This window comes from Lepidochelys kempii, chromosome 5 (assembly GCF_965140285.1).
Source record: "Lepidochelys kempii isolate rLepKem1 chromosome 5, rLepKem1.hap1, whole genome shotgun sequence".
Classification (NCBI taxonomy): Eukaryota; Metazoa; Chordata; order Testudines; family Cheloniidae; genus Lepidochelys; species Lepidochelys kempii.
In genome coordinates this window covers 82,226,635-82,251,075 of record NC_136384.1, presented here as the reverse complement: position 1 = coordinate 82,251,075, position 24,441 = coordinate 82,226,635, and the positions used below count along the sequence as shown (strand labels likewise).

General features: G+C 41.8%; 1 protein-coding gene across 1 annotated transcript; it reads right to left on the bottom strand.

Annotated features, from left to right (window-relative positions):
- Positions 1–835: 835 nt before the first annotated feature.
- Positions 836–15,828, bottom strand: ISOC1 (isochorismatase domain containing 1). Its single transcript, XM_073344872.2, has 5 exons — positions 14,828–15,828; positions 8,139–8,258; positions 7,758–7,961; positions 7,293–7,409; positions 836–2,367 (listed from the first exon to the last, which is right to left on the bottom strand). Exons 1-5 carry the CDS (start codon positions 15,125–15,127, stop codon positions 2,221–2,223), a joined length of 888 nt encoding a protein of 295 aa, XP_073200973.1. The 5' UTR covers positions 15,128–15,828; the 3' UTR covers positions 836–2,220.
- Between the last annotated feature and the right edge of the window lie 8,613 nt (positions 15,829–24,441).

Genomic DNA, 24,441 nt, shown 5'->3' with positions numbered 1-24,441 from the left:
AATATGAATAAGTTTATAAGGATCCTCTATAGTGTTTTCTTTTATTATTCCTGATTGACCTCTCTTGTGGTAAAATCATTGGGATGGACCCATTGAAGGGAAATCTCTGTGGAGTTCTCATAGTGTTTCCTCCAATATTTTTCCCTATCTGTGGGAAGGGGACAGGGTTTAGTTTTCCCCAAACCCTGGCAGTACAAACAATGGATCCAGTCCACAAACCTTATGGTTCTCTGGGATCTGCTGGAGGTTGAGGAGACACTGCTCAGGCTCTCGGGTCCCTATGGCTTAACCTGGCAGTGTGGCTCCAATGGTTTGATTTTACTAACACTCAATCAACTCCAAAAATGTATATGCATAAAAGATATTGTTGGAAATTTCCCCCTCCTCACTATTGCAGCTAATATAAATGTATAAATATTGAAGAAACAGAATAATATTTCATGAGATATTTATAGCACTTTTGTGCACAGTTGTTGATTTATATAAGTGGACTTTACTCTGCTAGACAGCATGATTAACATAGCAGCCTCTTCCCTCGCCTCCCCCTCAAAAAAGGGTAAAAATAGGTCAGTGATGTGGGACAATGGCTTCTTAAACTCTTCCTTTCCTGCCCCGAGCCACAAGCGTGGTGATCATTCTTCAAATTTTAGAGCACAAAGTAAGTTCTCTCAAAAACATAAGCAAATTGGGCCATACTCTGCCCTTAATCTTGGCACCAAATTTCCATGACATCTATGGGAATTTCACAGGCAGCAAAAGCTAGAGTAAGAGCTATGGTAAATAATAGCTTTTAGGATTCTCCATTCCACAAATACCACAAGAGTAAGAGAGACAGTAAATGTTAACATTTTATTTGCTTTAAACATATAAAGGTTATACAATTCTTTTAGAGCCATCTTGTGGGGAAAATAAATCATTTCAAACAATACATTTACTGTAATTTTTATTCCTAAAAGATCAGTATTTTATACCTAAAAGATCAGTGTTCAATAATTTTTTCATCTCCTAAAAAAAAAACAAAAACCAACAACAAAAAACCAAAGGTTCTAAAGTTACATTCTTGTTGTAAACGTTATATAACAAATTTTAACCCATTTGAACATGAAGACAGTGCCTTCAAGAAGAACAATCGTGTTAAAGTTTAGTTCCAGCTACAAAATATATAGCAACAAATTACAGATGTTCCTTTTTAAATTACGCTTTTAGGCTAGATTCCAATCAAATTCCAACATCAGTGCTGCAGAAGTTTGCAACACACCTGAAAAGTTTTTTCAGGGCTTGCTTGGCTTAATGCAGAAACCAGATGGAGTTTATTAAATCTAGTCATAAAAGGATTAAAAAAATCTGAGGACATTTCTAGAAATAATTAGCCTTCAGTAATCGAAACTGAAAGAGTTTAAGATTTTTTTTTCCAATTTTAAATGCTGGTAGTCTCCCACTAGCTGTGAATTACTGTAAACCAATCTTTTAGATCATCTCATTAACAAATTGACAGATTTCTTTATAATTTTGAAAGGAGCAGTGACCCAATGATTGCTTCCATCTGGAACTTGTAGTTGAAGTACAGAACATTAAAACAGGATTAGGGAGTCAAAAGTCTGGAATAATCAAGAATCAACGTAGTCCACTTCAGCTACACAAAATAATTAAGCCTAGATTGTTGCTTGAGCTACTTGGTTTGTCTACTGAATAAGACAAGCATTTAGCTTTTATTCTAAAAGACAAAGAATGTAAACATGTAGTCCATCTATTTTATACTACTGAAATTCTCTATTAAAATAGTTTAATTTATGCACAAAGTTAAAGCATATTATCACATCACATTTACCTCAATCAATACAAAAGTGAAGCAAAATATCACAGTACTCTTTTACAAAGTGAACAATCAAGAGATTTCACAGAAATGTGCACTTTTTGGAGAAGTGTAACAATCAGTGGATATAGTACAGACTAACAGGCACCTCTGTTAAGTTTTTTTTTTTAAATAAATAATAGAGCATCTGACAATAAAAGCATCTGATGGTACTCAAGGTCTTTGACAGCTGTGATTAAACAGAACACACTGGCACCCAGACAAATTTTGCTAAGGCAAGCACAAATACGCCAACTTTTAGTTTTATAGTTCTACTGAAGTTAGTGTGAGAGTGTGCACGCATGTCTGCTTACAACTTTAGTTCTTCCTTAAAGATGACAATGTGCTGCTCTTTCAAAAAGCCCTCTTTATACTTTGGAAAGGAGCCCTGATTCTGGAGCACTTGCCTTAATGATGTTTTGAATTTCTTTGAATTTTGGATGGTCTTTATCAGCTACCAGCTGCAGCAAGATGGCCTCACTAGTGGTAACTATTATTCCAGTGCGAGCAAGACGCTAAAAGAGAAAAGAACAGAGACAGGAAAAGGTGACACCCTTGCAACTGTGGATAAGCACATACAGTATACCAAATAGAGAACACTTTTAAAATATTCACTAAACAAACAATAAAACCTGTGCTGTTTTGCCCCCAGTATTTACGGATGGGAAGGATAAAACCAGGAGGCCAGTGAGAATTAAGAGCGGTGCGGGGAGGAAAAAGTCAATTCCATTTTGTTATGGAATATTAAGGGGAAGGACAGTCTTGGATTAAAGAAAAGGCATGGTACTCAGAAGGGTTTCTTTCTCCAGTTCAGATCTTCTATGTGAATTTAAGCATGTCACTTCCCTCTACGTGAATGTTTTTCCATACATAAAGTGAGGATTATACTCCTCCCACAACACAGCAGTTTTGAAAAGCTTATCTCATCCAGTGTTTAAAAATTTGAGATCCTCAGATAAAAGATGCTATGTAGGTAAGACGCATTATTATAAAGAAAATAAGTTAGCTGCTACTGACGCTGAATTTCCTTTTTCAGAGGTTGTTAGATACCATCCAATACCCTGTTCATGAGATTATACAGTGCCCTGGAACCAGCAGTCTTGTGAAAGTAAGAGAGGAAGACTCTTTTACAAGCCTTAGCTGTTGACTGTAATTCACTCATATTAGTCAGACAGCAATAATTTTTATTAACAATGCAAAGATTATACTTAGCCTGTAATGGGACATTTACACAAAGAACTCTTCTGAAAGACTATAAAATGTTCTCAAGATAAAAGTTAAAATTGTTAGGATTAAAAGAAACCACCTATATTTTAAGTTATTTCATACAAATACAATTAAATTCAGTAATGTTCTGTCTAGCTCCAAACATCTTGCAGTGCATGCAAACCCTGGAAGGCTACAATTGCTGTCTGTAACAGCAGGATATTCTAATGTATCCTGGAGAGAGGCTGGCTCCCTCTGCTAGGCCAAAGCTCCACAGCAAAGAGTTATTCAGCTGTTTGGTGACTACATCAGATCCCTGCCTCACTGATATTGTAGATCCCTATTCTGGGTCCTGTCTACCTCCCATGCCCACTATCCCCATGGAGGGGACAGTGGGTAGGAGAGGAAATGCAAAGGAAGTGGACTTTCCAGGCTTGGTCTCTATTGTGAGCAGTGGAGGAAAAAAGTACCCTAACCTGTTATGAGGGGTTGGGATCTTTACCCCTTGGTAGCTAGTTTAGGCAGTTGTGGGATACGCATCCCTATATTCATATCCCCCACATTATTGTCGTAATCTTTGTACAGGGGAAAATCACTATTTTTAGCTAAGTGTCTTACCTTATACAGTAAGCATGTAGTTTGTAAAACAACAAACAAATGCAGATTGTTTCCTTCAAGTTAACACTTTCTGCACGAGAGCATGGCTGTAGGTTTTAATCTTAAATTGCAAAAAAGAAGTGCATTCTCCAGCACTGTAGTGAATAAGTAATCCACATGAAGGTCACACATATTTTTCAGTTAAAGATTTTAAAATATATTGCCGGTAACGTTTCATAGAGTATTTCTCGGTGGAAATGTTCATTATCTAACAACAACAGATACATTTTCCCTGGGTCATATACTTAAACAGATACAAGCAGCAAATGAAATAGCCGAATTTAAGTACCAAACATGTGGACTTGAGGCTCCCGTTAGAATTCCCAAAATGATTATCAGAGCACTAACTATTAGGAGAGAGTTACAAATCGGAGCTGGAATGGAATGAAAACTGGTTAGGGAAAAACAAGAGACTCACTCACACTTAAAAGCAAAAACAAAAATCCTTATCCAAAAAATGCAAATGATAAAGCACTACCAGAAATACATTTCAGAAGTATAGCTGAAATCTGTGTTCATGTCAGTAATGCATGTGTCATTAAAACAAACAGAGAGTGGGCTGTTAAAGAAATACATTTAAGAGAAGAAAACGCTGAGGGTAAAATTCACCCTGTGAAGAGGTGAGACATAATGGTCACTATCTTGTGGGCTTAAATGGTTCTGAAAGTAGCATACGCAAAGGTATATGCCTCTTCTCTATAATGGCTAGTAAAAGTGTAAATGACCTAGCTTTGCATTAGCTTTGCAGATCTGCTTTAGGAAACCATTAACCTCTTCAGCCCAAGAGGCAAAACTGTTTTTCCACAGAATGGGCTATTAAATGTCTTAGGAAAAGACTTGGGCACATCTACATGTACAGCGCTGCAGCTTCGCTGCTGCAGCGTGTCCAGTGAAGACACTGTATGCCGACAGGAGAGAGTTCTCCCACTGGCATGATAAAACCATTTCCACAGGCTCTCCCACTGACATAGCGCTGTCCACACCATCGCTTATGTTGGTGTAATTTATGTCACTCAGGTGGTGGTTTATTCACACCCCTGAATAACATAAGTTTTGCTGACATAAGCTATAGTGTAGACATAGCCTTAGGGCTTGTTCACACTACCACTTATGTCAGCAACTGAGGAAACTAACAGGAGCCTCAAGATAGCTTGAGTTAGCATTCAAAAATTTTGCTGCTTAACTGATTACTTATACTTGTTCAAGCATAACAAAAATCTAACTTATTGTAAAACAAATGTCTTTTAGAGCTTTCTTCATGATGGCAAAAAAAAATCTCAACATGCAGGACTGAATTCTAAATGGGGCTACATAGATTTGTATATATCTAAAAAGTAACAACAAAAGAGGAGACCACAGGATGAAAGTTGTCTTCTTCAGCTTTGACTACACTCACGTTTCATGCAGGATTCTCCTTGATCAGAATCTAAACATTACAGGGCAGTCACCCCATCATGTGGAAGGAGTAATCTGCACAGAGTAGAGCAATGAAGACAGGGCTGAGGGCAGCAGAAAAAAAGGCTGACACTAACATTGGATAGAGTGAAGACCTATTCCTGTTTTGTGCCAGAATGTGTCTCATTATACAGAGTACAATCATTCTGACGTGTACATGGGTCTAATTTGAAAATTTTAAATGCACTGTACACCAATAATTTAGAATCAAATTGTGTTAAAGTGTCTACATAATAGCTTGTAGTTCTACAGTACCCTCTACTAGAGGATCTCAAAGACTTGCGAGCATATCTGAAGTAACACATATTAATGAATTAAATCTACACCACCCCATGGGATAGGTAAATTTAACCTGTAAATCCAGTGAAAGGGAAAAAAATTGAAGGCTTTAAATATTTCTTCTTATGGTGTATTTAGCCTAAACCAGAGGTTATCAAATGTTCTGAAATCATGGAACACATCTTAAGACAATCAGTCCCTTGATCATACAACATTCCTGTATATGCCTTCCTGTTTCCTGGTCCCCATTTCCCCAGCCATGGTCCCTGAAGACAGCATTCAATTCCTCTCCCCTATAATATTAAGCAGCAGCCCTAATATAGGCTCTTCGTTGCACAAAGGAAACTAGAAGCTTGTAGAGGTGGCTGGAAGTGGAGCCAGTAACATGTAACCTGTAGGCTCTCCACAAAGAGCCAGGAAGTGCTCTCTGAACTACATTTTGAGAACCACTGACATTTACCCCAAACTCCTCAAATAAAGAAAAGTTATCTAGAACCAATTAATTTGTCTGAAGTGCCCTTCTAGGAGCTTTGAGTGAGTGCAGCTATCTACTTTTTTATAATTATAATGGATCTATTCTGACTGAACAAAATCCAGGACTTGTCCAGGGCGATTCAAAATCTATCACAATACACAGAACTGTGATTTGTGTGTGCATGCGCGCATGAAAGATATGTGCTGTTTGTTCTAAGCAAATGTACAGAAACAGCAAAACCACCAAAATTTTGGTTTTTTCTGTTGCCGTACATATTAAGTAATAGTAATACTGCATTAGTTTCCAGATGAGTCTGTGACTTATTTTTCTGATAGTAGTCCTTGTGCATCATATGCATTATGTGGCAGATTTCATTAAGCTCGCACTTAATCAAAAAGATACTGCATTTTTATCAAATGCTCAATACTGCTGACTTTACTTAAGCTCTGAGGTTCTAGGAGACATAGAATAAAAAAAGGAGTTGCACACCTTCTAGGTGACTGGCACAAAGTTATGGAATTATTGTTCGTTTTAAGAGTTTAATTTTCAACTATTCTGCTAAAATCCAGAGCAAAAATTCCCATGTTCAGTGCAGATACAGTTCTCTTTTCCATCCTGGATTTTTAACACAACAGTGAAGCTTGCAAGCTAGTTAGAGTACATTGTTTTCAATAAAACCACCATGAAGTTGTGTATGAAATGTAGCTGCACTTTTAAAATTTTCTAGCTTTATGTACTGTCACTTCTGCAACATTTGTAACATATTCAGTTGGACTACCAGAATTTTTCTAATTGTGATGATGAAACTTTTTAAAAATCTGGACTTTAAATCTTTTTAGCTCCTTAGAGGCAAGTAGGAGTTTTACTGAATTTGCTGCCTTTTTTATTTTATTTTTTTTGCACATTAGAAGGCACTTCAGAACTGGAGCCCCTTTATACTTTGAAGTGAAGTGTTTAACGGCAGTAGCATGCCGAGCAAAATACCATTCTGAACTATAAAAAGTTGTATAGTATTTTTATACAGTTTCATAGAGAATTCTGTCTTACGAGGTCACCCAAGGGGCCACGAAAAGTCAGTAGTTTTTTAAAATATCCAACATTTCATGATAAGCTCCCAAATTCTGACCTGATGTCCCCAACCCTGTGCTCTGCATATAGACACGTCACCAAAATGTTTACGTTTTTTAAAAAATCCTGGCCCTCCTGTTGCATGGTGACCTATTCTGTGGATGACTACATGACTAACACCTCTCACTGAGTTAGTCACTTGCTGTAATGCTTGTGACTTTCTCAATGGTTTGTAACAATAAGAGAACCAAACATAGAACCAAGATGTAGAAGAAAGTCTGCCTAAATTATGCATGTTACCTCAAGGGCAAACATTCTGTCCATCATACTTCTTGATGAGGTAGCATCTGCTACAATGTGAACTTCCAGACCTCTGCCAACCAATTCCAATGCTGTTTGCTGGATGCACACGTGAGTCTGTCAGAAAAATACCAGCATTATAAAAGTATTTACAGGATTACCTGGAACTACAGTACAAGATTAAATTAGGGATCAATCCTATAATTTTCCCAAACATTAAATTAATAATTAATTCAATGGGAGTTCTGAATGCAAACTGCATAATTGCAGGATCTGGCCTTGTAAACTCGATTTATATCTAAGTATCTTATGAGATTATCCGCTCTGAACAACTGAAATGATCACAACTTAACCTTTAAGTGGTATCTGGACTATAACACTGATTTGCGCAAAGACATCAATATATAAACACGTTTTCAACCATACTATAGTAATAATACAGTACTATAACAAACAAGTACATACTTCTACTCCAAACAAGACAACACTGCGGACTCCAGGAATATCTGCTAATGCAGCTTCTACTTCTGGCAATACCATAGAAAATTTTGTTTTTGGAAGCACAAGTTTAACTCCTGTTAAATCAATTTCTTGCACGGTGCTTCCAAGGCCTTTGGGATACTGTTCTGTCACAATGACTGGAATTCCTAAAATCCGTGCACCCTGGAGCTGCAAGGAAAAAAAAATCCACAAGAATAAAAAAGTTATTTAAGCATGAGAGGAGTGAACGTACAATATTTAAATCTGGACTGTATAAGACACCAGTCACTGGTAGTATCTGTGCATTGATGATAATTTGCAAATATTTTTGTAGTGCAGGGGGAGGGGGAAAATCAGTAAACCTACCAAACGTTGTCCTACACTGATGATATCACCAAAATATTTGATAGCAGGTCTGAATCTTTCTTGCATATCACAACAGAAGAATACAGTGCTTGAAGGTGTCAGGTTGCCCAATGTAGTTATCTGAAAACAAAAATACAGATTTAACATCACCGTTTTAATTCAATTAAATTTTTAAATGATTAGTAAAAAAAAAAAGGAGGAGATTTCTGGAATGAAAAATAGTTTTTTTAAAACTATCAGCATATGGGTTGAATGCATACTGAAGAACAAGAAAATTAGGGGGGAAAAAGGACCTTTAAGAATTTTATTTTATTTTGTTCATTTGTTTTTAAAACTAACATGTGGCAATCAATTAAATATTGACCCAGACATGCAGCAGTGTTGCAGTAACCAACAGGAATCCACAGTTTTATCAAGTGAGAGATGCACTCAGAAAAGTTTAAATACACAACAAGACTTGTATACTTTAAAATATAACTGCCAGTCACCGGATTTAACCTTTTGACAAAAATACATCCAATTCTGCAGCCACAACTAAAGGGACATTACTTAAACAAACTTCTCACAAAACTGTTTTACCTACTAATGTTACAAAGTAAAACTTAAAAGCGGTATAACTGAAAGTTTAAAATAAAATTCTCTTTCTATATACTTTGTATGAACTCATTTTCTTTGGTTCCACAGTATAGTCAATGTCTCCTGTTTGTGTGGTCCTTTCACCTTTCAGATAGTTTACTTTTGGGTTTGCTTTGCTGTTCACCTTTACAAAACTTGTAGGCATCCTTTCTGCTTCTTTATGATTCTAAAAATGGCTTCAAGCTTTTTCTAAATATTTTTCTATTTCATCTTTCAAATATGAAATATCAAGGCTGTTTGGTCCTCAATTCCTTCTCTTTGCTGGAGAATCTTGGCCAGATGTTTGTAAGAGGAATGGTGATGTTACTGGGGCAGTACCTCAGAGGCCACACTCATCATACCTTCCCCCTCCCCAGTTTCCTCCATAAAAGGGGTAGATATACTGATTCTTAATGGTAATATTCTAAATGTATAAGGATTCCCTAAAGTTGATTTTGAAATGGAATATATGGTGACCTTTGTGAAATTAATGTGCCGTCTTAGTGCAGTCCACAGTGACCATAACATTTTGTACAAACAGCAGTCTTATGGTATGTCTAAGCTGCAATAAAATGCCCACGGTTGGCCCAAGACAGCTGACCCAGGCCAGTCAGGGCTGTTTTATTGCAGTGGAGACATACCCTCGGAGGCCAAAGCTTGAATCAATCTGAAAAACCAACTACTCCCTAATACTTAGGTTTTGTCTAGACTAGGATTTAAAGGTGTGTGTAATTTGGTAATCTAACCATTTTAAATCCTATTCTAGGCAGGGCTCTAGAGGTGGCTATTCTAGATGGGCAGAGAGAGCTGCATCAGGTTACAGTGTCATGTGACATAAGGTCTTTTCAAGATCTTGCTGGGGACCATCTCCACCAAGACAGCAGCAAGGGCCTGATATTCCTAAAGGGGATCAGGAGAGGGAGATGGAATCAAGAATTAAAAAGGTTTATTGGTTTATTTGTTTGGCATTTTTTCCCTTACAGTTCAGCTTTTAAAAGAGCGTATTTTAGTGCTGATAAAACTTGACAGTATGGTGGCTGGAGCCTTCAAACAACTGAACATGTATTTCATGATTAGCAGCAGTGTAAATTTGGCCACTTGCATTGGAATCCAGAGTTGGAAGGATCACCTCTAGGAGCAAGATGATAGCTTGTTTTACACGTCAATTTACTCTTTGTCCTCTGAGGCTTTTAATAGCACCAGTAGTGTAATGGACACTAAGGGCTGCACTAAGGTGATATGCTAATTTCGCATAGGTCACTATAATAATGAGTTTTTAAGTCTATTTTTGAGATACTGTAAAGCACTGTGACGTATAGAGTACTTGATTTGGTTATGAAAGAGAATAATGTTACAAAATAATGGTTTCCACATAAATGTTAAGACAAAAACCAAAACATTTTGCCAGCAGAAGACATTACTCATGACAATGTTCTGTTATACATACTTTGTTTCTGTTATTACCATTTATAAAACTGGAAAGTCAAACATCCAAAAGCTAGGAAATGCAGAATGAAGGTTGCTTGTGCATAGACAGTATGATGGAGTCTTTAACTGTATAGTCACACTATTTCACCTTCCAGGACCCCCACATCCATCAGTGCATATAATGGACAGTGCTCAGGGAATGAGGCAGTTGTTCAGTATTTCATTTTATCCTCTTCATACAATGTGTGGTCCCAAGCTTTGTTTACTGCACACCATGCAAATTCTTCACTGAATACAGCATTATTAATTTCCTCACAGGCTTTTCTATTATACTCACCACACAGAAACATTATTGAATTTACCTTGACAACTTCCCTGTGAAATAGGAAAGTAGTAGCTCCATTTTACAGACAGGGAATTAAAAGATAAAATTGAAGCTGGAGAGGGGAAGGCTGGCAGAGCAGGCAGAGCAGGCAGGGCTGGCAGAGCAACCCAGCTCCACGTCCCTGCAGCTCCTAGGTGGCGGAGAGGCACAAGCGCCAGCTGCTGCAGCTCCCATTGGCCAGGAAGCACAGCTAATAGGAGTTGTGGGGGTGGGGCCTGCAGGTGCAGGCAGCATTGACCTCCCCCCCCTCAACCCCTCTGCCACCTAGGAGCTGCAGGGCCATGACAGTGGGAGCACCCCACCCCGAGGTAAACATCCTCCCACACTCCCAACCCTCTGCCTCTAGCCCTGACCTCACACACCCAAACTGCTGCTGCTGGCCCAGGGGCTGCCTGAGTCGGGCAGTCCCTGAGCCAGCACCAGCCACTACAGAAGTCATGGAAAGTCACAGAATCCATGACTTCTGTAAGACTTGCAGCCTTGTGTATAACTACTGGTAGACAATTAAGAATTTGACTGGCTGACACCCTGTATTGCAACAATGCAGCATGTCTACATTAAGAATTTACATCAGTGTATGTATACCAGTGTAAGTAAATGCAAGTTTCCCTGATAGACATATCCTAATCTGAAGTGTGTAAAGTAGCTTTCAGAAAAGACCATACAGAGACAAAATTAATACAGAGCGAGGTTACAACCCTTCTGAACTTCGGAGGGATGGAGGAAGGAATTGAATATTTCAGTAGAAGAAACCAGGCAGTGCTGTCCCTTTCTGAGCATTAACTGGTACAGTAATCAAATTTCTCTTCCTTTCCCGATGTCTAAATATCTATCACAATTACAATGAGTTTATGGAAGGAGATATCTGAATGGCTGATGATTAGGCTATGCGTATGATAAAACTATACAAGTTAAGGGGTCAGCAATTTGTTGTTATTGGGTTTTTTTAAATCATTTTATTAAAAAAAATTAGGTATCTAGTGCAACCGCCCTCCCTATCACACTCGTGCAGATGAAGGACTTTTTTCTTTGACTAACATTTCCCAGTTAATCCGAAACATGCAATTATGACTGTATTAGACCAGAGGTTCCCAACCTGAGATCTGGGAACACTGGCTGCTGGTTCAAGGTGAGCTGGCTGGTCACATGGTGATCTTTCCACCTCATTACCAGCTGCTAAATTACATTCAGAAACAGCTAAGATACATTAAAGATGTATCTAATAATGTATCTAATCTGCTCTAATTTTACCTTTTCATCTAAACAATTACATGAAAAACCTCAGAGATGTAATGGCATCACCAATGAGAGGGCAGGCTGCCCACGAGACTGCTGCTGTACTAAAATGTGATCCACACAATGACAGCGTTTGGCAAGTCTGTATTAGACTAAAATGGAGTAATATGTATATGAGGTTTAACAAGAATGTATTACCAGATATCACAATACTGACTTTTCAAGGTCAAGATAAAAATTATGGCCCAGTTCTTCAAAGAGATGTGTGCAGGGATGTCAAGTTCAAGATAAAAGATATGCCCTGGCCCTGCTAAGAAGTGAGTGTGGGGGATCCCACTGAAGTCAATGGTTTCAACATAGGGAACAACCAGCAGAAGTCTTTGCAGAAGTGAGGCCTGTACTTGCGGTGGAAGGAGTCTTATCTGTGTCATTAATGACACTTTAAATTATTTAAACTAATCTTAAAATCCTGTAGTTTTCTTGTCACAATTTAGCTGCCTATTTTGTCTTTAACTCAACTCAGAAAGGCCTCACTGGTCAGTTTCATGGAGGGGACCTCATCTTTTCATGTTTCCAACTCAGCAGTATAATGTCACTTTAAATTAACAATGGCTAGATGACTGAAGTCTTTTTCTATCCCCAAACACACAGTAAATTTGAGGATGGAAAATAATTCAGACCTCTAGACATTCCTTCTGTTAATGTTTGTTCCACATAGTATGTTTTCTTGCCTAGTTCTGACTATACCAAATGATGAGGTTTCCATCACTTCCTTGGGAGACTTGGTAAACAAAGGAACAGATACTAAGAGGGGTCTTTGACACATGAGCAAAGGAAATAACAAAAAATACATAACATTCTGGGTGTAGGGAACAGTATTTAGTCGTAAAGCAGTGGTTGTCAACCAGGGGTGCATGTACCCCTGGGGGTACATCAACTCATCTCGATAATTGCCTAGTTTTACAGCAGGCTACATAAAAAAGCATTAACAAAGTCAGTACAAACTAAAATGTCATACAGACAATAACTTGTTTATACTGCTCTATATACTATACACTGAAATTAAGTAAAATATTTATATTCCAATTCACTTATTTTATAATTATATGGTAAAAATAAGTATGCCATTTTTCAGTAATAGTGTATTGTGACACTATTTGTATTTTTATGTATGACTTTGTAAGCAAGTAGTCTTTAAGTGAGGTGAAACTTGGGGGTACACAAGACAAATCAGACTCCTGACAGAGGTACAGAAATCTGGAAAGTTTGAGAGTCACTGAGAAAGAGGGAGTCTGACCTGATAACCTGCTAGGGCACAGGACTCTATTAAGGCTAATTTATGAATAACATCCCAAAAAGTATTTTCTGGTGATACAAAGAATAGCCATATTCCAAATAATAAAAATTATTCATTTTTTACATTGCATTTCCAACTCATCCAGAATTTCTGCCTGACAGAGAAAAATTAATTGACTGCAGCTAAAACGTGAACATTCCTCTCCATATAAAATTCAATTTTCATTACTGAAAAATGGTTGACTTTTAAAACTCCCTACACTGGAAAAAGAGAAAAGTGATGCAATTTTGTTCTGAATGCAGTCATTACAGCACGACTGGCATAAATCTCTGGTATGCATGAAGATATCTTACTATGAAAAACACGTACTATATCTGTCTAGCAGTCTGCTATGAAGCCAGTGAGTTACTATCCTATAATTTATCAGAAGCAGGACTGAATATAAAACTGGGGACATATAATGCATGGTACAAAGCTCTGGCACAATAAAATTTGTAATTAAAGATTAATCTTTGTTTTCAATGTTGAACCCTGACCCCAACCTCAACTCCACCTTAGCACAAATTAAGTTGAAAGAAAAGAAAAGAAAAGAAAAGAAAAGAAAAGAAAAGAAAAGAAAAGAAAAGAAAAGAAAAGAAAAGAAAAGAAAAGAAAAGAAAAGAAAGCACAGGTTGTCTATTTCAAATGACAAATGTTTACTGTTTTATGTACTGTACCACCTTTGGGGAAAATATGGTCTGATTCAATGACAATAAAACCAAGATTCAAGCGTGGCTGTAAGATACATGTGTTTCTGTGAAGTGCATTAGGTTACGGGCTTAATAAGATAAATGTATCCATATAATATGAAATGTAGGTTTGCTGTATTGCTTCCTCACAGATTTAGATTTTGCCTGGTCCGTTCTTTACTCTGCACTGAAGTTTCCCTCAGACATTGCAATTACAACGCTAGTCAGAAAACATGGCACTCACAGACACTGCTATGCAATCCTTTTTATAATCTGTCTTCTATATTGCGTCATATTTAAAACGAAGACATTTATTGCAACATGTGGAAGCTCTGAGATTTCTTGAGGATAACTGTATTTATCATTTAACTATTTGGGAAATAATAAAAGTGATAACTAATAAATCCTCTCTCTAAACTCTGGTCACAACTGTAAACATAGAATTCTACATGCGCATGTAAAGAGAAATTGGGGTTATATTCCTTCAACATTCATTTTCCAACAGAAATTTTAGAACAGGTTACATAAGAGAGGGTGGCTACAGGAGGGGGTTTCAACAGCCTGTGTGGACTTTAGAGGGAAGCAGGCAGTGGGTGTGAAAAGGGGTGTGTGCCTGAGAGAGAGGTGGCTGGGGGCTGTGGCACTGGAACAGTTTTTACAATGAGGATGCTGGATGCCATTGAAAAAAAACTGTGAAGCCTGTATATAAGGGAAACCACTTCAGCACCCCCGGGGGGTGTGTCTTAAGGAGACCTGAAGCGCGCTGGGAAAGTCTTAGTTTAAAGGAATGGGGGGTGAGGGGAAACCAAGGCAGGGCCCCTGCAGGCTGAGAGATGCCGGGAGCGCACTCATGCAGACAGGGTGCGAGGCGTGCGCTTCAGAGGAGCGAAGGAGTGTGAGTCACCCCCATGTGCTTCAGGGAGCCCATAACTCCGAGCGAGGCAGGCACAGGGAGGGCGGGAAGCTGTGGGACGGGAGCTGGCCCTGGGGTCGCTCTCACCTGTATCTGCAGCGGCACCAGGCGCACCTTGCAGCGCTCGCTGACCAGGAAGCCCTTGGGCAGGTCGATGTACTGGCTCCACTCCTCGGCGAAGAGCTGCACCACGAACTTGCGGTGCATGTCGAGCTGGTCCCCGTAGAGGCTCAGGAACTTCTGGATCAGCAGCTCGTAGCCGGCGCCGTGCGGCACGGTCGAGGGCCGGGCGAAGACCGAGAAGCAGAAGAGCACGGGCACCGAGCCGCCGCCAGACCCGGCCGGGCAGCAGCCCCCGCCGCCCGCGGGAGGAGCAGCCGCCGCCATGTTCAGGGGCAGCCGCTCAGGCGCCTCCCTGCGGCCCAAGCTGCCGCAACTGCTGCTCCGCCAGCCGCTCCCGCTCCCGCCCCCAGGCAGACGGGCGGCCCCAAATCCCGGCTCCTGCTCCGCCTCCTCACCATGAGGCCCAGCCCAGGTGCCCCGCTCCCAGCCCAGCGGCGTTTCCCCCGGCTCAAGGGCTCTTCACCCTCAGCCCGGCTCGCTCCCCGCCTGCTAGGAGGAGCCGAGGCCCCGGCCTGGCCGCGCCGCCCCGCTGCTGAGGCAGGCCCTCTGCACGGGGCTGGATGAGCGCCCGAGGACCGGGCCCTGCCGCTGCACGGCCCCAGAGGGTCCCCTGGGGCGGCGCCGCGCTCACCTCAGCTGGGCTGCCCTGGCGTCCACGCCTCAGATCCGAGTGCAGGATCGGGGCCTCGTACTGCAGCGCCGGGCCCCACCATTAGCACTGAGAGGACGACGCAGATAGCAACCTTCCCCTTTTGCAACTAGGTGCAGTCTCCGCCACGCAAACGTGACCATCTTGGCTACTGCTCAGGACTTGCTACCGCCTGCCAGGGTTGCAAATCAGGAGGGATGGGGGTTTGGTCGAAAACGCTCACGGTTTGCTTCCTCCTTGCTAATGTGCCAAATTGATTGTACTGCCTGGTCCAGGGGTTGTGAATCAGGAGGGATGGGGTTTTGTGGTCGAAAAGACTCACAATTCCCTCCCTCCTTGCTAACGTGCACAGTTGATGTATTTGATGATTGAGAGGTGCGTGAAAAGGGAGGCAAGGTTTGGGGTTTCGGAGCATGCCCATGAGCCCAAGGTAATACCAGAGTGGCCCCTTTGATTTTTTTCACTGGCTTCATCCTTGGTTATTTCCAATTACTTGGCTGCCCATGCACCTATCACTGGTCCAGGGATGGTTGCGAATCAGGAGGGATGGGGGTTTTGGTCGAAAACACTCACAATTTGCTTCCTCCTTGCTGCTTTTATAATTTGCATTGTACACATGGACACAAATACCGAGAATAATTTTTTTCAAATAAAAAACATTTATTATAATCTGATATATAAATAAAAAATATTTTGGTTGCATTATGTTTGAACAAGAGGCATTTAAATATAATGGGTTTTTTGTTGTGTTTTGTTTTTTTTGGTAAAGAAGGGAACTATGCACATTTTTTGCAGTTGTACTCTTTCTTCTCATCAGTCAGGTAGTCTTGATTGGTTCCTTCTGTAATGCATGGTATAGATGCCCACCTCTCGCAAGAATCACACTTGAGCTTTGATAAGTAACCGTTGATTAAATTTAATCACAAAAGTTATAATAACAGGTTTCAGAGTAGCAGCCGTGTTAGTCTGTATCCGCAAAAAGAAAAGGAGTACTTGTAGCACCTTAGAGACTAACAAATTTATTTGAGCATAAGCTTTTGTGAGCTACAGCTCACTTCATCGGATGCACATACTTTGCATTCACTCATGCTATTCCTTCCATATGTCAGCATTACCTAACATATATGCCTGTCAGCATGATGAAAATGTTTACTGATGTGGAATTTTTATGGCATTTATTTCTCATACAATCCTATGTTTCTTGCCATCGTGCAATCCTCACTTTCCTTTTCACAGTTGACAAGGTTGCGGTATATGCAGTTGTCCTCCACGCTTTCTTAAAAATAAATATATGAAATGATGAATATGTTACAACCAACACTGAAAATGCAAATCTTGATTTATTAATTAATGTCAATGTTAATTTATTTTTTAATGTCAATATTTTAATCCAGTCACTGGTTTGAACATATCTTTTTCTTTTTTGTGAGTCATATTTTCTCAAATTTTTACCGCACCTGTATATAAAACTACAAATTTAATTCAACTGGTCAATCAATAACAACCATTCACCCCATTCAAATTTTTGTGTACTTAAAGATATTATTGATTCATAGTCATCATTACAGAACCAAACCTGTGAGATATCCCACTTTAGGGGTATTAAGATAACTGTCTGCTATGTGACATAATTCCACTCTTCCTGTTATCTTCACATGTGCCTCATGAGTCCACAGTATATGGTAGAAAGTAATTACCTGACTCCTACAACACATGATGAAAGAAAAGGCACAATTTCAATAATATTTGATGAATCAATCCCATTAACAAATACATGTTTAGTGGTACTTAAATATACCTCATCACTTATCCAGCTTCTCGGTTTCAGGCAATGAAAGGAAGAGCCATACACTTTTATGTTTCTCACTTTGGCCTCCAGTCTCTCTGTGTGTTTGGTGATCATTATAAATTTGACTAGAAAAAAATATTAACACATATTACATGCATGGTAATACAGTTTCCTTTTTCTCTGTTTTACTACTGTGAATGCCGCCACTTTGTACATGAAAACCTTTAACAGTTCCATTTCTGAAGTATGTTAATCTGTTTAAGAGTATGTCTACACTACGAAATTAGGTCGAATTTATAGAAGTCGGTTTTTTTGAAATCGGTTTTATATATTCGAGTGTGTGTGTCCCCACAGAAAATGCTCTAAGTGCATTAACTCGGCGGAGCGCTTCCACAGTACCGAGGCAAGCGTCGACTTCCGGAGCGTTGCACTGTGGGTAGCTATCCCACAGTTCCCGCAGTCTCCGCTGCCCATTGGAATTCTGGGTTGATATCCCAATGCCTGATGGGGCTAAAACATTGTCGCGGGTGGTTCTGGGTACATATCGTCAGGACCCCGTTCCCACCCTCCCTCCCCCCATGAAAGCAAGGGCAGACAATCATTTCGCGCCTTTTTTCCTGAGTTACCTGTGCAGACGCCATACCACGGCAAGCATGGAGCCCGCTCAGGTAACCGTCACCCTATGTCTCCTGGGTGCTGGCAGACGCGGTACGGCTTTGCTGCACAGTAGCAGCAACCCATTGCCTTCTGGCAGCAGACGGTGCAATACGACTGGTAGTCGTCCTCGTCGTGTCCGAGGTGCTCCTGGCCACGTCGGCTGGGAGCGCCTGGGCAGACATGGGCGCAGGGACTAAATTTGGAGTGACTTGACCAGGTCATTCTCTTTAGTCCTGCAGTCCTATTGAACCGTCTTATGGTGAGCGGGCAGGCGATACGGACTGCAAGCAGTCGTACTGTACCATCTTCTGCCAGGCAGGCAAGAGATGAGGATTGCTAGCAGTCGTATTGTACCATCTTATGCCAGGCAGGCAAGAGATGAAGATGGCTAGCAGTCGTACTGTACCATCTTCTGCCAAGCAGCCATGAGATGTGGATGGCATGCAGTCCTTCTGCACCGTCTGCTGCCAGCCAAAGATGTAAAGGATAGATGGAGTGGGTCAGAACAAGAAATAGACCAGATTTGTTTTGTACTCATTTTCCTCCTCCCCTGTCTAGATCACACTGCAGTCACTCACAGAGAAGGCGCAGCGAGGTTAATCTAGCCATGTATCAATCAGAGGCCAGGCTAACCTCCTTGTTCCAATAACAACGATAACTTTGGTGCACCATTTCTTATTGGAACCCTCCGTGCAGTCCTGCCTGAAATACTCCTTGATGTACAGGCACACCCTTTGTTGATTTTAGCTCCCTGAAGCCAACCCTGTAAGCCGTGTCGTCAGTCGCCCCTCCCTCCGTTAGAGCAACGGCAGACAATCGTTCCGCGCCTTTTTCTGTGCGGACGCCATACCAAGGCAAGCATGGAGGCCGCTGAGCTCATTTTGGCAATTAGGAGCACATCAACCACCACACGCATTATCCAGCAGTATATGCAGCACCAGAACATGGCAACGCGATACCGGGCGAGGAGGCGACGTCAGCGCGGTCCCGTGAGTGATCAGGACATGGACACAGATTTCTCTGAAAGCATGGGCCCTGCCAATGCATGCATCATGGTGCTAATGGGGCAGGTTCATGCTGTGGAACGCCGATTCTGGGCTCGGGAAACAAGCACAGACTGGTGGGACGGCATAGTGTTGCAGGTCTGGGACGATTCCCAGTGGCTGCGAAACTTTCGCATGCGTAAGGGCACTTTCATGGAACTTTGTGACTTGCTTTCCCCTGCCCTGAAGCGCATGAATACCAGGATGAGAGCAGCCCTCACAGTTGAGAAGCGAGTGGCGATAGCCCTGTGGAAGCTTGCAACGCCAGACAGCTACCGGTCAGTTGGGAATCAATTTGGAGTGGGCAAATCTACTGTGGGGGCTGCTGTGATGCAAGTAGCTCACGCAATCAAAGATCTGCTGATATCAAGGGTAGTGACCCTGGGAAATGTGCAGGTCATAGTGGATGGCTTTGCTGCAATGGGATTCCCTAACTGTGGTGGGGCTATAGACGGAACCCATATCCCTATCTTGGCACCAGAGCACCAAGCCGGCGAGTACATAAACCGCAAGGGGTACTTTTCGATAGTGCTGCAAGCTCTGGTGGATCACAAGGGACGTTTCACCAACATCAACGTGGGATGGCCGGGAAAGGTGCATGACGCTCGCATCTTCAGGAACTCTGGTCTGTTTCAAAAGCTGCAGGAAGGGACTTTCTTCCCAGACCAGAAAATAACTGTTGGGGATGTTGAAATGCCTATATGTATCCTTGGGGACCCAGCCTACCCCTTAATGCCATGGCTCATGAAGCCGTACACAGGCAGCCTGGACAGTGGTCAGGAGCTGTTCAACTACAAGCTGAGCAAGTGCAGAATGGTGGTAGAATGTGCATTTGGACGTTTAAAGGCGCGCTGGCGCAGTTTACTGACTCGCTTAGACCTCAGCGAAACCAATATTCCCACTGTTATTACTGCTTTCTGTGTGCTCCACAATATCTGTGAGAGTAAGGGGGAGACGTTTATGGCGGGGTGGGAGGCTGAGGCAAATCGCCTAGCTGCTGGTTACGCGCAGCCAGACACCAGGGCGGTTAGAAGAGCACAGGAGGGCGCGGTACGCATCAGAGAAGCTTTGAAAACCAGTTTCATGACTGGCCAGGCTACAGTGTGAAAGTTCTGTTTGTTTCTCCTTGATGAAACCCCCCGTCCCTTGGTTCACTCTACTTCCCTGTAAGCTAACCACCCTCCCCTCCTCCCTTTAATCACCGCTTGCAGAGGCAATAAAGTCATTGCTGCTTCACAGTCATGCATTCGTTATTCATTCATCACACAAATAGGGAGATGACTACCAAGGTATCCCAGGAGGGGTGGTGGAGGAGGGAAGGAAAATGCCACACAGCACTTTAAGCACAGCACTTTAAAAGTTTACAACTTTAAAATTTATTGAATGACAGCCTTCTTTTTTTTGGGCAATCCTCTGTGGTGGAGTGGCTGGTTGGCCGGAGGCCCCCCCACCGCGTTCTTGGGCGTCTGGGTGTGGAGGCTATGGAACTTGGGGAGGAGGGCGGTTGGTTACAGAGGGGCAGCAGTGGCAGTCTGTGCTCCAGCTGCCTTTGCTGCAGCTCAACCATACACTGGAGCATTCTGGTTTGGTCCTGCAGCAGCCTCAGCATTGAATCCTGCCTCCTCTCATCACGCTGCCGCCACATTTGAGCTTCAGCCCTGTCTTCAGCCCGCCACTTACTCTCTTCAGCCCGCCACTTACTCTCTTCAGCCCTCCACCTCTCCTCCCGGTCATTTTGTGCTTTCCTGCACTCTGACATTATTTGCCTCCACGCATTCGTCTGTGCTCTGTCAGTGTGGGAGGACAGCATGAGCTCGGAGAACATTTCATCGCGAGTGCGTTTTTTTTTCTTTCTAAGCTTCACTAGCCTCTGGGAAGGAGAAGATCCTGTGATCATTGAAACACATGCAGCTGGTGGAGAAAAAAAAAGGGACAGCGGTATTTAAAAAGACACATTTTATAAAACAGTCGCTACACTCTTTCAGGGTAAACCTTGCTGTTAACATTACATACATAGCACATGTGCTTTCGTTACAAGGTCGCATTTTGCCTCCTCCCACCGCGTGACTACCCCCTCAACCTTCCCCCCTCCCTGTGGCTAACAGCGGCGAACATTTCTGTTCAGCCACAGGCAAACAGCCCAGCAGGAATGGGCTATACTGAGTGTCCCTGAAGAAAAGCACCCTATTTCAACCAGGTGACCATGAATTATATCTCACTCTCCTGAGGATAACACAGAGAGATAAAGAACAGATTTTGGTTGAATGCCAGCAAACATACACTGCAATGCTTTGTTCTACAGTGATTCCCGAGTATGTGTTACTGGCCTGGAGTGATAAAGTGTCCTACCATGAAGGACGAAATAAGGCTGCCCTCCCCAGAAACCTTTTGCAAAGGCTTTAGGACTACATCTAGGAGAACCGCAAATGCCAGGGCAAAGTAATCCTTTCACATGCTTGCTTTTAAACCATGTATAGCATTTTAAAAGGTACACTCACCAGAGGTCCCTTCTCCGCCTGCTGGGTCCAGGAGGCAGCCTTGGGTGGGTTCGGGGGGTACTGGCTCCAGGTCTAGGGTGAGAAACAGTTCCTGGCTGTCGGGAAAACCGGTTTCTCCGCTTGCTTGCTGTGAGCTATCTACAACCTCCTCCTCATCATCATCTTCTTCGTCCCCAAAACCTGCTTCCGTATTGCCTCCATCTCCATTGAAGGAGTCAAACAACACGGCTGGGGTAGTGGTGGCTGAACCCCCTAAAATGGCATGCAGCTCATCATAGGAGCGGCATGTTTGGGGCTCTGACCCAGAGCGGCTGTTCGCCTCTCTGGTTTTCTGGTAGGCTTGCCTCAGCTCCTTCAGTTTCACGCGGCACTGCTTCGGGTCCCTGTTATGGCCTCTGTCCTTCATGCCCTGGGAGATTTTCACAAAGGTTTTGGCATTTCGAAAACTGGAACGGAGTTCTGATAGCACGGATTCCTCTCCCCAAACAGCGATCAGATCCCGTACCTCCCGTTCGGTCCATGCTGGAGCTCTTTTGCGATTCTGGGACTCCATCATGGTCACCTGTGCTGATGAGCTCTGCATGGTCACCTGCAGCTTGCCACGCTGGCCAAACAGGAAATGAGATTCAAAAGTTTGCGGTTCTTTTCCTGTCTACCTGGCCAGTGCATCTGAGTTGAGAGTGCTGTCCAGAGCGGTCAGAATGGAGCACTCTGGGATAGCTCCCGGAGGCCAATACCATCGAATTGTGTCCACAGTACCCCAAATTCGAGCTGGGAACGTCGATTTAAGTGCTAATCCACTTGTCAGGGGTGGAGTAAGGAAATCGATTTTAAGAGCCCTTTAAGTCGAAATAAAGGGCTTCACTGTGTGGACGGGTGCAGGTTTAAATCGATTTAACGTTGCTAAATTCGACCTAAAGTCCTAGTGTAGACCAGGGCTAAGAAAGGTGTGGTAACCAGTTACCTTTCAGAATCCATTGCTTGTCTTCCACCTCCTCCAAAGCATGTCATCAAAATTGTCATCAGCATCACTTGAATCATTGTTTGAAACATCTTGCCCTACATACTTCTCTTCTTCCATTGCTGTGACCTCTATGTTTTTCACTGTGCTGTCATGGGATACAGTGCCATCCACTTTTCTAAAGTCTTCTGTGGGTGTTTCTGGTTCAGTGTCACTAACTGCAATTTCAGTTCCGATTTTTCCCTCTGATGTGCCTGCAGCAGCTAATGTTGGTGGCTCTTTAAATGGTTTTAAGTGTGCCATACTGTACATGGTTCCTAACCGTTTCCCTAAGATGGTTTGTAATTTCACTCTCTTACCCTCAACAGCCGTAATTTTGTATGGTCCAATATACCTAGGTTCCAGTACTCCTCCTTTTCTTGTTCTCTTTCTAGCATTCAGTAACAGAACAGAGTCCCCAACATCAAATGTTATTTCCCCATATTTAGAATTCTTTCTTTTAGCATAATGTCTTTGTCGTTTTTCTTGTGCTTTAGAAATGTTATTTAGGGCCAGTGCAATGTCAGGATCATGTCTCGATTTCATATTTATGCTGTACTCTTTGCAGAAATCTTCCCCAAACATATTCATATCTGGGATCTTTGTAAACAAATGGAGAAGGGATTGTATTTGTAAAATGAAGACACACTGAATGCCATGTATACATGAAAGGTGCTGGTAATAACATACACTTACCGTGTAATTCTCTGAGACTTCTTCTTGAAACACTAGGTCAGCACAAAACATTAGTCAAAAGGGTGAAATTTTTGTTGTTGCGTGTACTTTAGTTTGCAAAGAAAACAAAATAGGGTCAAGTAATTCATCCCAATTACTCCCATTGTCATCAACCATCTTCAGCAGTGCTCTGTAACAAATGCTCATTGATTGATTGGTTTGTTTAAAAAAAGAAAGTCATATGTGCGGTCTTGACTGAAACAGATCAAACATAATCAAAAAGGTGTAATACATAATGAAAAAGACTTTCCATGTAACACATTGCTTTTGAAGATTTTTTTGTGAGTTACATCTTCTTGCATAGCACACTCTACTTACCATTAATACTGTAATATTCCCACCCCTTCACTTACCTTTTTATGGATTTATTAGCGTTTTCAGCCAAGCCATTGGTTTATGCGTGGTACGGGCTGGTGAAGCTACGTTCTATTCTCAATCTTTCACAAATATACAGGTTAAACTGAAAGAAAATAAGTTACACCATAAACTTACATATAGACTTGTGTTAAGGAATGTTCCTTTGTGTATTTGCTGTACTTTTATGTGTAATTAGCAACAGGAATAGCCCATCTTTTAATATTTGTTTTGGAAACAAGTCGTTGCGCATTTCTTTGTTAGATATGAAGACACCGAAAAATAATTTTATAGAAACACTGACGGTGACCAACAGCAGTTTATTTAAAAAAAAAAAGTATGGTGATTGTTTGAGATCAATGGGTGACCTGAGAGTTAGTTTGACTACATAGTACAAATAACCAGAAAAAAACCAGTCATTACCTTATTATTGAATTCCGGACCAAGATCTGTCAGTATCCGCTTTGGGCATCCACGTCGAACAATCATTTTGTACATGCCCTTTGCCACTTCAGATGCTGACTTACTTCTAAGTGGAAAGGCTTCCACCCATATGTCGTAAGCAGAGAATGTAAAACCCACTTTTAAATACAGAAGAAAAACCAAACAAACAAAAAGAAGTACAGGAATGGGTTATGGAAAACCATCCAAGAGTAAAGCTGAAGAAATATCCCCAGCCAGTGCAAAGACACAATAGCGGTAATTGCTGCAGTATGCTGTGCCACTTGTATGCATTGGACTCATTTCAAAATCAAAGCCTCATTGTATCGCAGAAATAACAATGGATAATGATAAACAACAATGTGTCTGATTCCAAAATTCACCTTTATGCTTTTCAATTTAATTCCTTTCT

Bases quoted from the DNA above. Each gene is read 5' to 3' on its own strand.
- ISOC1 (XM_073344872.2), bottom strand. From the start codon at position 15,127: ATGGCGGCGGCTGCTCCTCCCGCGGGCGGCGGGGGCTGCTGCCCGGCC. The intron at 8,259-14,827 runs GTGAGAGCGACC...TTTTGTTTTCAG, and splicing joins TGGTGCCGCTGCAGATACAG to ATAACTACATTGGGCAACCT. The intron at 7,962-8,138 runs GTAGGTTTACTG...TTTTCCTTGCAG, and splicing joins TCAGTGTAGGACAACGTTTG to CTCCAGGGTGCACGGATTTT.